The sequence below is a fragment of the Cnephaeus nilssonii genome, assembly GCF_951640355.1.
Source record: "Cnephaeus nilssonii genome assembly, chromosome: 12".
Lineage (NCBI taxonomy): Eukaryota > Metazoa > Chordata > Mammalia > Chiroptera > Vespertilionidae > Cnephaeus > Cnephaeus nilssonii.
Genome location: NC_137083.1, coordinates 66817874 through 66833392, shown reverse-complemented (window position 1 = coordinate 66833392; position 15519 = coordinate 66817874). Strand labels below are relative to the sequence as shown.

General features: G+C 37.2%; 1 protein-coding gene across 1 annotated transcript in view; it reads right to left on the bottom strand.

The window, feature by feature from the left end:
* Window positions 1-1662: 1662 nt before the first annotated feature.
* The window catches only part of SLC13A1 (solute carrier family 13 member 1), a gene marked incomplete at both ends in the record, with an annotated part of 89357 nt that continues 75500 nt past the window's right edge, over window positions 1663-15519 (bottom strand). The window contains 5 exons of the mRNA XM_079786443.1: window positions 1663-1800; window positions 3660-3797; window positions 6378-6539; window positions 11371-11480; window positions 13759-13865. Of these exons, the coding sequence (XP_079642569.1) occupies window positions 1663-1800; window positions 3660-3797; window positions 6378-6539; window positions 11371-11480; window positions 13759-13865 (655 nt within the window). The remainder of the gene's footprint in view (window positions 1801-3659; window positions 3798-6377; window positions 6540-11370; window positions 11481-13758; window positions 13866-15519) is intronic.

Genomic DNA, 15519 nt, shown 5'->3' with positions numbered 1-15519 from the left:
ACTGCCCACGCCATTCCCTGATCGGCCCGCTGGTCACCTCCTGCAGAGGGAGGTCAGACTGCAGCTTAGGTCTGTTCTCAGTGGGGAGCGGGCCTAAGCCATCAGTTGAACATCCCCTGAGGGCTCCCAGACTGCAAGAGGGTGCAGGCCAGGCTGAGGGACCCCCTCCCCCCAGTGTAGTTTGTGCACCGGGCCCCTAGTCTTTAATAAAAATCATCTTTACTATATTTAATTTACAATAAAACCAAATCAGGTTTGATGACTTTCATGAAAATTAAAAACTGCGAAGGTATTTTTTAAGCCTTACCTTTCATTTTATTTTTTTTCATGAGAATTACTGCTTTAACTTTTCCATCTTTTTCTATATACCCATCTTCTTTTGTTTTTGATTACATTTTCTCCCTTTAGTCTAAATTTGAAGTGCCAATAGACTTTATTCTTTCACATCTTGAGAGCTAGAAGACTGTTCTCTTCCTTCTTTTTTTAAAAAAAATATTTTTATTAATTTCAGAGAGTAAGGGAGAGGGTGAGAGAGATAGAAATATCAATGATGAGAGAACTATTGACCAGCTGCCTCTTGCACGCCCCCTACTGTGGATTGAGCCTGCAACCTGGGCATGTGCCCTGACCGAGAATCAACCATGACCTCCTGGTTCATAGGTTGATGCTCAACCACTGAGCCACACCAGCCGGGCCTCTTCCTACTTTTGTTTAAATGTTCAGTTCTTTTCTCTTTATGGTTTGTCCATAAATAATTTATATTTTTTATAAGTATCCTAATAGTTTTAATTTTTCATTCCTTATTTTCCCTGTGTGTTTTTTTTATTTCAATGTTGATATAACGGAGTTATGTACTTTTTTCTACACATATATGAAGTGAAAATTCATTTAAATTTCTGAATCATTTATGACATTATGTATTTCTAAAATAAGATAAACACTTAAGCAAAATTATTATACGTAAGTGTGGTAATAGTTTTACAGTGTTTAGCTTTCTTTTCTAACTGTGCTAATGGTGCAAATCATAGGTCTACAAAATGTATTTCTCAGTGCACTGAGATCATAAAAGTACAAATTATATTACTCCAACCATAAGGTCAAGTGGAAATTGGTCCTTATATATGAGGTTTCTATTGTTTATTGGATTCACATTTATTTAGATTAAATTTTGCTTTTATACCACAAGATGACCACAATTTTGTTTCTTCAGAAAATTCCCTTGAACAACACTACAGAAATAATTTATCCAAGTACATAATTAACTTGTATTTTTTTATTTTCTATATATATAGCTTTATGGGAAGTTTCTCAAATAATAAATTGACATTTGAAATGTCACACTGAACCCAAATGGTAAGATGAAACAAATGACCTCTTTGAAGGTCAAGTTATAAATTATTCTTGTGATGAAGCAGGATACTTATGGTCCATGCGCAAAATCCCAACTGTGGGCTTCTTGATGAAGGCACTTAGGCACTCTGGCTGCATCTCAAAGGAAATGCAGACTGAGTTGTGACAGCAGGTTTTGAGTGTTCACTGGAAGTGCAGAAGCTACACCAGGATGGACTTAAATGTGTCCTCAGTTTTTCAGAGTGAAATTCTGCAGTGAATTCTTAATGGTTCCCAAAACTCACCACAGGATGGTCAGAGCATTGGTGCTTGTCATGGCATGGTCTCATTACTAATTAAAGGAGCCCAAGTAGGGTATGTATGGAGGTCAAACATGGGCACAATCCAGGTGAACGTGCCCAGCATCACCACAGCAACGCCCACAATGTTGACGCCAAGTCCAGCTTTAACCTTGAACAGGAAAGAGCATAAATGTCAGTCTCCTAAAAAGAAAACTTAAGGAAATTGGAATACCATTACAGAATGTATTTACATGCATACTAAATGATTAGTATAAACTGTTGATTTCCTAAAACAATGAGTTCTTTCATTCATTTCCAAAGAGAATCTGTCCCCAACTAAATGCCATTTACCTGAAGAGTTTTAGAGAAGTTCTTCTTAGGAATATACTGGCCATTCTGGTTAGAGAAAAAAATCCCTTTAATAATCTGCCATTTCACCCTGATCAGGTGGCTCAGTTGGCTGGAGCATCATCCTGTACGCCAAAAGGTTTGGGTTCGATTCCTGGTCAGGGCACATACCTAGGCGGCGGGTTCTATCCCTGGTCCCTGGTAGGGAAGAGTATGGGAGGCAAGCAATGGGTGTTTCTCTCACATCAATCTCTCTCTTCCTCCCTCTCTCTCTAAAAATCATTAAAAATATCCTCTTGTGAGGATTTTTAAAAATCTTCCATTTCATGTTAAATCAAAATTAGAGTTTGTGGTTTTGTATTTCAGTGGATAAAGTTCAGGTCACTATGTGATAACTGGATCCTTCATAGTCAACATTATTAATAGTTTACCCTTCAGTATTCTCTTGTTAAGATTTAATAATGTCACTTCTATTCATCTTTTTTAGAGTTCCCATGTTTCTGGCTCTGACATCATCATTCTGGTATCCATGAAACAATCTCAAAGTTGCTTCCTATCCATTAAAACAGAGGCCGGCAAACTACTGCTCATGAACTGTTTTTATAAATAAAGTTTGATGGGACAACAACACACCCATTTGTTTACATATTGTTGTTGAATGCTTTCATGACACAATGGCAGAGTTGAGGAGTTGTGACAGAGACCATATGGCCCACAGAGCCCTAAATATTTACTATCTGCTCATCTTTGCCCCTCTGTATTAAAGCAAAAGGTGGACACCCGGCAGTGATTACTACAGAGATCCCCTTTCCTGTCCACGCAAGCCACTCATTTATTCCAGAACCAAGTTTTTCTTTTTAAAGCTCACATACAAAGGACATTGTTTATGTTATGCACATTGTCTTTACCAAAATGATAGTACATGACTTCTCCATAGGGATGTTTCCAGGATTTTTACCTTGAGGGGTTTAGCAATCTGTGTGAAGGGAAGGGATCTGGGACTTAACTTGAAGTCGCATTTGCATAGCAAGCTCCCCGAATTTACTTTGGCTATATTCTTGTTTGTTTTGGCTTGGAAGTTGGCAATCAAAATTGGGAGGAGACTAGACTATTCTCACTACTTTGATTATCACTACTTTCGTATTTGGCAAAAATGTGCATGTTTTGTCTCTTAGATTTTCTATTATTACTTGCTTGTGCTTTCACTTCAGGTGCTGCTATTAAATCAGAACAAGAAAGATGGCTTTGCATCAGTCAGGCACTGAGCCTCATGTCTTATTCAGAGCCAATGTCAGCCGCACAAATATTGGTGATAGTAAACCACAGTGCTTGATTGCTAAATTTCATTAGCCCTTTCTCCCTTATCCTAGGTCGAGTTAGATCTGATCTTGACATGTAAGGGTGAGCCTTTGTGTTGACCATATTCTATGCTTTGCTGATACATTCAGTATCTCTGTATTCCTGACTATACATTCAATGACATGTTTGCTTCTGGTTATCACTCTTCAAAACAATTCTATAACCAGACTCACTCTATGACACAATCACTCTCAGAAGCAGAACTCAAGCCACGTTTTTTCATGGCAGTGATTCATGTGTAGAAGCTAAGACTTCACAAAGACTGTAAGACTTCACAAAGACTGGCTCCTGAGCCTGACAGTGTTCTCTCAGCTCACTCACCATGTCAGTAACCTTTAGGTGGCCATAGGAAAAGACGATAGCATTGGATGGATTCGCTACTGGTAGGAGGAATGCAAATGAAGTACACAGAGTAGAAGGTATCAAAATATACAGAGGGTTCACGTGAATAGCTTCAGCCTGTTGCAAAAGAAAAAAAAAAGAGTCTAAGTAATATTTTGAGATGCATCAAGCATAAATTGAGCAAAATTATAATAACAAATTCCCAGAAGCACGTAGAAACCTAAGACATAAAATTATACATAAATGCAGTTATAACTTGAAGAATATTTTTCATATAATGTCTCTTCCTCTTGTTTATATGCTTATTAGTGCCCATTTAAGTATTATAGCTCAGTTTATTTAGAAAATCAAGTTTCATTTATTCCAGAAACAAAAACAGCAACCATTTATTTATTTATTGGGTATTTATTGGGTGCTAAGTGTTTACCTATGTATAAAATATACTAGAGGCCCGGTGCACGAAATTCATGCATGAGGGGGCAGGGTGTGTGTCCCTCAGCCCAGCCTGCACCCTCTCCAATCTGGGACCCCTCGAGGAATGTCTGACTGCCCCTTTAGGTCCGATCCTACCGGGCATCCCTCTCACAATCCAGTACTGCTGGCTCCCAACTGCTCACCTGCCTGCCTTCCTGATTGCCCCTAACTGCTTCTGCCTGCCAGCCTGATCACCCCCTAATCACTCCCCGCCAACCTGATTGATGCTTAACTGCTCCCCTGCCAGCCTGTTTGCCCCTAACTGCCATCCCCTGCAGGCCTGCCACCCCTAACTGCCCTCCCCTGCAGGCCTGGTCACCCCTAACTGCTCTCCCCTGCAGGCCTGGGTCCCCCCTCATCTGCCCTTCCCTGCAGGCCCGGTCTCCAACTTCCCTCCTCTGCCGGCCTGGTCACCCCTAACTGCCCTCCCCTGCAGGCTTGATCGCCCCCAACTGCCCTCCCTTGCAGGCCTGGTCCCTCCCAACTGCCCTCCCCTGCTGGCCATCATGTGGTGGCCATCTTGTGTCTACATGGGGGCAGCCATCTTTGACTACATGGGGGCAGCCATCTTGTGTGTTGAGGTGATGTTCAATTTGCATATTACTCTTTTATTAGATAGGATATGTTTATATATAATATACGAAACTTCCATGTATTATATGTAATGTATAAAATAATATCACAAACTATATGTATACATTTATATATAACATACTAGAGGCCCAGTGCATGATTAAATCATGCACATGTAGGGTCCCGTAGGCCTAACCTGCCATCCAGGCCATATCCACTGCCCCGCAAAGCCTAGCATGCTCCGCGGACACTGCTAGAAGCCTGCTCCCTGCTTTTGATGGCAGGGGGTCCGCTTTCAATCACGGGGGAGCTGGGTGCCCATCCGCTGGTGCACCAGGCCTTTCAGAAGCCTCTGGCGCGGCGGAGGCTTCTGAAAGGCCTGGTTCTGGAGCAGACAGGCACCCAGCTCCCCCGCTTTTGATGGTCTGCAGCGGGATGTGGGCTCACTGCCCCAGAGGCCCCTTCTGTGCCCTAGCACAGCCATGGCTCAGCGTCCCAATGGCCCAATCGGCCACCCCAGCCACCCGAGTCCTGCCCCTCCACGCCTCCTGGCCAATTGTGGGCATAGCGAAGGTACGGTCAATTTGCATATTTGTCTATTATTAGGTAGGTAACTCAACTTTCACAATGCCCTTATGACCAAATAACAGATGAAGAAACCAAGGCCTGAAAAGTCTAAAAGTAACTCATCAAACACACAGCTGACAAGCAGTAGAGCTCAGGTGGGCTCTCAGGCCCCTCCAGCTCCAAGGCTTCTCATCACTGCCTCTGTGACATATATACTTTAAAACTTGTTTAGGGATCATCACAGAAGAAAATTAGCATGATTCTTAATTTATCACATAATTTTCTAGCTGCTCTATGTTGAGAAATATAAACCAGGAAAAAAAAAAAACCCACAATACTTGCCAATTTAAATCCCAACATTTCTTTTCTACTTTGAAGCAAGCATCAGCTCAAGAATGCTAACATATGCCCCTTGAGCTAGTAGCAGAAAAACTCCAGAAGGGCAATCCTCTTAATTTAAAGTGCTTTCCTTCCACCAAACCCATCTGCCCCAATAAGAAAAACATTGACTCAAAGCTATTTCTTGTCATTGCTAGCTAGGTGGGGAGAAGAAGGGAAGACAGTCTATCCCTCTCTCTCCTTGCAGATCTGCTTCTTACTTATCTTTGAAAATTCTTCCCTGGGCAGTCAAGACTTGTGTCTAAGATATTTAAGCTTGAAGCCTGAAGCGTAAGCCTAGGTTTTCAATCACTTACATGAAGCAGTTCTCAGAAATTCAGAACTAATCTGGAGGGAGAGGTGTCAGAGTTAGAGGTCTAAATACTAAAATTGTCAGGAAACACTGGACCTAAAAGTCTTACAGCTGGACAGGATCTGGGTTGGCCGTCCCACTTATCTGCAAATTGAAAATTGGGGTGGACGGAAGGTAAGTGGTTAAGATCCTGCTGCTTGGATGTGGGAAGAAAAGGGTTCTGCTGAGTTGAGGGCTCCTAAAAGGTAGGAATGCAAATAAGGACCCTCTACCAGTGATTTCCAGGAGGACCATTCAGGCCCAAAATGATTCTATTCCACAATATGAGAACAAGCAAAGCAGAACACTGCTGTTTTGATAAAGAATGTAAATGGGATAAGTGAGATACTCACCAGTGGAGATAATATTGGGAGAAGGAGAGTAATGGTAGCTGCATTGCTGGCGACCTCTGTTAAAGATGTGACGAGCAAAGAAGATATCAGAATTATTAGCCATACTGGTAATGATCCTAGAGGAGATAATTTCTGTCCTATCCACATAGATAGTCCTGATGCCTACAAAAACAAATTTACATTTGTTATTCATTAATAGTTCATTTTAATGGACAATTTAAATTTATTTAAAAAAACATTATTTTCTCTAAGAACTCTGTTTCTAACATATAATTTTAACCTCTCATATTTTCCTGTGGCTTGGCTTTGACCTGGAGAAGCTCTCATTTATTTTTATTTTAACACTTCCAATATGCTTTAGAAAGTCTGAATTGTCTCCTATATTTTTCAATTAAATGTTAATGTTATCTAATTAATATATGTGGGCATTTATAACTAGAACGATAGGACTTTAAGAAAAGAATGGCCCTTCTGGTGTACCTCCCTCCACTCCTAAATAGTGTTCCGTAGAGACAACAACTTTCAACTGAGATTAGCTATTTAGAGCTATGTTTAGGTATTTATGGCTATTTTTTAAAATTACCCTTTTTCCTAATTTTCAAATTAGACATTATTTACCGACTTAAGTAAGGATTCTGTTTTCTTTCACCAGATCTCATCCACCACACATATATTTCCTCTCCCTCCATTCCCTTACACTCACATATCAACAGTTTTTATTAAATCAATATTTAAAGTTTACCATTATGATTATATGAACATTGTTCATACCAAGTCATTTAATGTATTATGATCATATTTACTTTTTTTGTTTTGTTCTACTATTGTTTTCCCAGGAAATAATAGTCTCATTCTTTGCTTGGTTTTCTAAGTACCTGTCACAGATTTTCAGCATACTCTCTAGTAAAATTGGAAAACTCCCCACAAGTAGACAAACATATTGTTCCTTCTCGTTTTCCCCCAGGGAGATGTCCGTCCTGGAGTATTCCCTCCTTCTGTTCCATGTGGACTAGTTGTCCTTCATGTCAATTCTACTGTTGTTGTTCTGAGACCTCTCTTCACTGGTGTACTATGAGCCCCCCTCCTCTCCTTCTGTGGGAATCCTTTCTTCTTAATGCCTTTGTGTTGGTGGAGACCTTCTTCTATAGCTTTCTGAGAGTTGGTGAATGGGAGGCTTTGTTTTTATTTGTTTGTTTCTGCATGTCTGAAAACCTCTTTGTTTTCTTTTCACACTGTTTTGATACTTTAGCTCTTGTAAAATTCTAGACTTGAAATAGTTATCGCTCAGCCAGAAAGTCTGATGACATTCTGATCTTTGATTCATTGTACATAGTACAAAGAAATCAGCTGGATGCAAATTAATAGGTATGTTATTCTATTCTCTACTCCCACCTGGGAAAATCTTCCATTTATGAGATTTCACTTAACTGCTGCATGTGTGAATTTTATGCCCAGGTCAAACTGGGAATGGCATATTTTAGAAAAGCTCTAATTATAAGCAGTATACCCTTAGATCAAAAGTTAGCAAAATATCCCCAGATATGGATACCAGATATTATGTATGTTATTTGTGATCTTGATTTATGCTTTTGTGGGTTTATTATTTTTTTACTTTTAGATGGAAAAAGTCTGAGTGCCATTTAAGTCATATTGATAGAAGTTCATCTTAAAATATAATTATATATATTGTAAGAATGGATTTTATCGATGTTTAGATGCTGCTAGCAAACATTATACCACATATATTCTCCCTTCTTCCCCCCCACCACCACCTCTGGAAGCCACTGGGATCATACCATCAAACCCAAGGTTTCTAAATTCTACATGAAATGCTTTAATATTGGGCACTTAGTTGCTCTTTTAGTCCATGATCTCAAAGTCTTCAGTTCTGGGAAATTTCTTGTATTATTTTTGGAAATGGTTCTTCTATTTCTTTTTATTTTCTTTCTTCTTTTTCTTCTCCTTCTGAAACTCCTATTTGTTGGCTGTTGGAGATTTTCTAATTTTCTTATCTTTTTTTTATATTACCTTCTCTTTACCTTTTTGTTTTATTTCCTGAGATAAGTTCATCTTCTAACTGCTACTGAATTTTTAAATTTATTTTACAATATTTCTCATCTTCAGTGGATCTTTCTTACTTTCTGTTTATCCTCTATTTAAAAAGTAACATTCTACTTGTTTTGCATGTCTTTACTGTTTCTAAAATCCTTTTGGGGCCTCAATGATAAATTTTTAAAAATTTCTTTTTATCATACATTTTCTTTGCTTTTATGTGTTTCTTTTCAATTTTTCTTGTTTATTACTGGTTATTGTATCAGAGGCTTTCTCAACTATCTGATGGCCTCATATAGTCCATTTATGTTTAAAAGGGAGGTAACAAAATAATAATTTTGAAAGCTCTTTGTGCCTGATCAAAGATTGTTAAGAAAAATACTTTACTGTAGGTGACTAAGGTGTGAGCCAGCGTCTCGTTGATTCAATTTTGTTATAGAGTAAATCTAAATTTTCTACTAGGGAGGGAAGAGAGCAGTTGCCTGTCTATTTAGGTCTGGAGAGAGTATTTGTGAGGCTCACAGCTCCTTAGACACTTTTGAAGCCATCCTTCACCTTTAGTACTGGATTTTACCCCAGCTCTCAGCTAATCTGCTGCTTCCAATTTCTAATCCTTTCAGGATCCTGTGGATGGATCAGTTTGTTTCTTGTTGGCTATCCTTTTTCAGGTCCATAGATTTCATCCTTCTCTACTATTTCTACAATATAAAGTCAGTTACCCCTCAAATATCCTGTTTCCATATTTTAAATCATATTAACATCTCTTATATGTTACTGTTCCTGCTATAAATTCTTTATCTTTATGGATTGACACTTTTATGTTCTGTTATTGCTATGTCAGTGGGGAGCTGATAAAAATAGTGTTTAATTCTTCCATTTTTAACTCAGGAATGTGTGAAAAAGGGAGAGGAGGAGTTATTCACCGATAAGAATTTGAAAGTGACTACCAGAACATGAGAGTTCAAACATGTTAAAAACATATCAAAGGATACTTAAGAGAGAGGGAATTGCAGTGAGGTGAATGCTATGTCATGGTTCCCAATTAGAAGGGTTATTTATTTCTAGACATTTTCTTAATTACAATTTGGGACAAAATTTTAAAAAATTAACTGTCTTCAAATCTTTGTAAAACCAGTTTCTAGGGCCATATTTGCCCATAATCAGATTTATTAAGCACATGGCTTCCACCCCACCACCCAAAGGTAGGGCTATTCTGGGTGTTCCTAGAATAGTAGTCCTAGGATTTTCATAGCAAACTAGACCTCCTTCCAGGGGTTCCCCATCCTTCCAGTGAGAGAGCCGACTACATCAGACTAGGTCCATACCTTTTCATTTCCTTAAACTTTGCTAGACTAGGGTCTGGCCAATGCTTTTCAAACCTCTTTTGAGTGTCCAATCCAGACAGATATTCTGGAGAGGAAAGATGAACATAAGTTCATATTTAGGCCAGAATTGCTGATTCTGATTTCCTCACAATTCAAGTGAGCAGGCAGAGGAATGAAGGTTATTGATTCTGAGAAACCAGATCTGCTGGACTAGTGGAAAAGTCTATTTGTCTTATATTCAGCTCACTTATATTTGAGCAGTCTACAAGGCAAGCCAAATGTAGGCTGAAAACGACTTCGTAGGTGGCACTCAGAATTTCATCTATTACTAAATCTTATTGCTGAAAGCTCAGTATCCAAATATAATACAGAAAAATTGACAATAAAGTCAGAAGCTAAAATCAGTCTCCCTAGAGTTTATTAAGAAGAGAACAGAACAGGTAGTTTTTTTGCCTTGAGAAGTGTAAAAATTTAACTTCCCAGAAACTAAAATGCTATACAAAACATCTCTCACCACCATTTTTACTTTGATAACAGAATAAGAAAATGGAACAGCCATGAGCTTTGAGTGTTTCACAGAAGGCTATAAAATCCAGAAACAAGAGATTTTTAATTTGTCCAAGAGTAGAGGATTTTTATGGAATTTTTGAAGCAATCCTATAATGACCAAGACAATTTCAAGGGACAGTGACTTCCCCAGATAATCTACTTTCTATCAACTGGATAGATAGGCCAAGAAATAGCCAACTCTAATCTACCTATGGTTTTACTTTTCCCTAAAATCATAAAGAATACAATATTAGCCATGGTTGTGTGAAATTCTCTCAGGACTTTATTCCACAAATGTGTATATAGTACCTTTGATATATTTAATATGTAATAAATACATAAATAATGTAATACATTACTATTATTTCTTATTGTCCTTCTTTGACAACATTAAGACCATGATATATTCCAGAGAACTCTGAGAGCTACTCAAATCCATCATGAAATAAGGTAAAAATATAAACAAAAAATGTTTCACTAGTAGTCACCATATGTATGATTTTTATTTTTTTCTTATTAAGCTAGTCTTCTAATACTATTTCATGAATTAAGAATTCTAATCTTCTATGCTTTATTTCTTTTGTCACGCATCATAAAAATTTATGCTTGGAGCCTGTAAAATGTTTTGAACTCTTAACTCACCTCATCTGTATGATATACTTACTGCATGGCTATTGAAACCTGTGTCATTAAAATGACAGGATGAAGCTGAATATAACAAAGGCTTGAATGTCCCCATGTTCTTTTTTGCAGTAGCCTAGTTAATTGTTAAATATCTTAGACACAGACTTGGCCAGGGTGACTCAGTGGTTATAATGTTGGCCCCTGCACTGAGGGCTTACAGGTTTGCACAGGGTCAAGGGCACATACCTGGGTTGCAAGTTTGCTCCCCAGGCCCAGTCGGGCACTTATAGGAGGCAACCAATAGATGTGTCTCTCTCATATTGACGTTTCTCTCTCTCTCTCCCCCGCTCCCTCCCTCTCACTGTCCCTAAAAACCAATGGGAAAAATATTCTCATGTGAGGATTAACAACAACAACAACAATCTTAAGACACAGGTTATTACCTCACAACCATCTGCCAAGGCAAACCCTCCACCAACAAGAATGGCTATATCCCAGGGCATGAATGACTGGAATTCTTTCCAAGTAATCAGTGGAGAGTAATCAAAAGCAACTGCAAAACAAAAACCCTACAGTTATACATTGCTTAAAATATGATAGGAGATTGTTTTCTTCATTATTGTAATGGTCACCTCACAAGAAGTTTTTACTACTCCTATGTTGTTTTAAGATAGGGGGTTTGATCTGGACTTTGAGCAATTTCCATCTATCTTAAGTGGAAGATTATATTACTTAAACAGGTCATAACTTGGAAAAATCCTTTAGATTATATTATAGAATAATTTAGATAAATTATAACATTGTTATTTATAATGCTATTCATTCGATTCCACTAACATCTTTGCCTACTATGAGTAAAACAGTGTATTGGACTACATTATTCTTTGCTATGCAAACTGTCTGTAACAGTCCAATGGTTCTAGTAGCATAAGTGTTGCATTATTATTCATTAGTATTTATTTGAATATTTTATTATTTTTTCAAATCGCAAGGGGGAGCGCATAACAGGTTCATCAGGATTCCAGTTTAAAGTAATTCAAAATTCAGGTTAAATAATTTAAGCATCATTCATGAGACCCCTTAAATACTCATAAAGCAATTATCTTAAAGATTTCTCTTTATATTCCTATTGTCTCCATAGATTTATTGAGAAATAAGATCATCCATGAACACATTATGTCCATTTATCATTTATATGTAGCAGTTAGCCTTCTACCTGGCGAGATTCTAAAGTTACTAATTAGCTTCCTTCCCATCCCTTTTCCCCAAACCTAAACCAAACATACCCTTCACTGTTGACAGAAATTTTGTTATTTCTTACTTGAATTAAGACCATATCTTCTGTTAAAATGCAAACATCTTTGAAGTGTACCTTTCATGTAAAATGTAACATAATACGTCTTATCTGTTATTTTTAAACCTACTGTAAATGAGTCTATCAGGGAGAAAAATTATTGAAGAATAAGAAGAAAGAGAATGGGAGAGAGGGGCAAGGCTCTGTCTGAGGGGGACTCAGATGTTGGAGCCAGGGATGTGAAGTCAAACATTAGTTCCTCAACACTTGCCCCTGCCAGGCCATGGGGCTTAGATTGCAATGGTCAGAATTCTCAGGTTCTCATAGAAATCATTGGTCTGTACTGCAACATCTCCTTATAGTGCACTTTGAGATGTTCTAGTCTCAATGAAGAATGAAAGGCATTTATTTCTATGTTATATTGTTTATATTTGTCAGGGCCTAGAGATCAGATTCATTAGTCATTTATTGATTCTGACTCAAGGATTCAGGTGGGCCAATCCAAGAGCATGAATGAATCCCAGTTCCATCCCAATGAAAGAAAGAAAGAAAGAAAGAAAGAAAGAAAGAAAGAAAGAAAGAAAGAAAGAAGGAAGGAAGGAAGGAAGGAAGGAAGGAAAGAAAGAAAGAAAGAAAGAAAGAAAGAAAGAAAGAAAGAAAGAAAGAAAGAAAGAAAGAAAGAAAGAAAGAAGGAAGGAAGGAAGGAAGGAAGGAAGGAAGGAAGGAAGGAAAGAAAGAAAGAAAGAAAGAAAGAAAGAAAGAAAGAAAGAAAGAAAGAAAGAAAGAAAGAAAGAAAGAAAGAAAGAAAGAAAGGAAAGAAAAACCAACAATAAAAAAACACATTCTACTCTACCAGACTATTTACAGACAATTTTAAACCATTTGTCCCACACTGACAACATGTGAATCTGACTTCCTAAAACATGATGTGTTAGCATTCAGATGTGGATGAATCCTATGTTTAAGACGTGTTTGTGTCTGTGTGTGGGCAGAGTGAGTATACTCACATAAACATGCACACATGTTTGTCCATGTGTTATAAAGACAATGAGTGCTCCCTCTGAATACCTTTTCTTCCAATTGTGACACTAGGTTATGAGCTAGTGTAGGGTTGATCTGCACTTTCTTCAGGACTATTATGAGTCTGTAACTCCCTTGAAACTCCTCACCTTTGTAGATCCTCAGCATTTAGTACCAAGGGCTCATCATGAAGTAATGACTTGTCCTATGTTTGCCAATAGTAAGATTAATTCTGATTATGAGAAGAGAAGTGAGCTTATCAAAGACCAAATAATATCACTCATAGCAGAGTCCTAACATGGAGCATAAGGAAATCTACTTCTCACTTCTGCAAAGTAGGATGATCCTTCTTGAAGCAGAAAGATGTGTGTTGCCTGACTAGGGGTTACAGTGTGCAAACAGGAAGTGTGTCAACATGTCCATCCTTTTTTTTCTAAATGCTAACTGAAACCAGTAGAATTTTGTATATTTTTTGCTCTTCAGTCAAATTCATTTGGAATTATAAATAATACTCAACCAATTTCTCCTGTAGGTGTAGTTTTAGTCAATTTCTTAGCAGGGATAATAAAGAATAGGAGTCCTATAAGTAAGGCAACAGTTGAGTCTGTAGCAAAACCAGGATACCTGAAAAAGGACAAATGTGTTCATTAGCAAATGACATCCAGAATTTTTTGGAACGAAACACTAAGTGACTATGTTTATATCATACAAGCAATAGTGGTGGTATAGAGTATTTATTTTGGATAATCTGCTCTAAAAATCTATGGATTTCCTACTAAATGATTCCCCACTAAGTAATTTAGTGGAAATGAAAATCTCAGACCATGTTTCCATTGTTTCTCTATACTTCTTCTTCTTTTCAAAACCATGTATACACATGCTGACCTACTAGGCCAACATGGCCAATTTCCCTTTTGGTAAAGCTCACAGCTCTGGTAAATAACTTTTTCTTTGAATTATTTATTTTCATTATATTGGCAGCGAATTGATGTTGAAACAATTATTAGGCTAGGCAAAGCCTTCTATAATTGATTTATAACATCCTAGTATTGAATTGTGGCAAGGCATGAATGTTTCTAGAGTCCTTGAAAGCTCTTTTGTAAATTGTGAAAGTGAATGATCTGTTTTTCTAAGCTATAACATCTGCTTCCATGATTATAAACCCTAGCCATATCATACAAATGAAATCAACCCATTTAATACTTTGCACCCTATGAAACTTAATCAAGAATATTAATTATTAGAATGGCTTATGAGATGCTCATAAGTGATCACTGTTCAAATTAAGAGTGATTCAGGAACAGATGGGGATTTAGAATCACGAGGATATTCCAGCAAATAAGACAGGTTCCCAGAAGCCTCATCAGTTAAGAAGCACCTGGAGACTAGATATGAATGAAACAGGCATAAATAATTAGAATTTGGTTATAAAAGTCAGTCATATTTAACTAGTGAATCTTTGGATTCTGAGAAGAAATCCTTATATCCTAAAGGTTATTTTGCTACCTTGTCACTCAATGATGCAGGCATATTATAGAAGCTCTTTACTCCTGTAATTTACTTGAACAAATTAAAATCAAGGAAATGCATTATATTATTCAAGCTGACAATTTAAAACGCAGTTTGTTTTCCCTAAATGTAGATTTTTTTTTCTTGCATTGTTGGGTAAAAAAGCTACCTTGGTGTACTTTATTCAATAAACTTAACTAATATTTACATTTTCATTATTCCTTATTTCTTTTAACTCTGTTATAAGTTACAGTTGGATTTTTTGCCAAATTAGGTCAGGCATCATGTAATCTGATTTTGTTTTTATGAAGACACATTGGACTCAGTCCAAGCTCAAACAGATGGAATGAAAACATTAGGTGGTAGCTATAAATCTTGATCTCTCATACTAGCTTTGGAACATCTAAATGCCTAAAACTTCTTCATTACAAATATATTCTACAGAATATATACCGATGAAATGAAATCAAGCCATAAATACTGAAATAATTTATTTTCCAAAGACTTTTAAAACTATTATTATTTTACAATGTTTATTTTTATTTTAGTTTTCATTTGTTCTAAATTAATTTAGGTTGCTTCAGTATTGCAAAAGGTAAGGTTACATAAATTTCATTTGCTTTTATTTATATCTTCAAATCACTTCCTATCTCAAACCTTTGTTCCTTTTATTATTGTTTTATCTCAGAATTCTAGGTAACATGTGCACCTGCCCATAGCAAATACACTCTATTTTTCTGCTATGAACAAAACATCTCCTGAATTACAT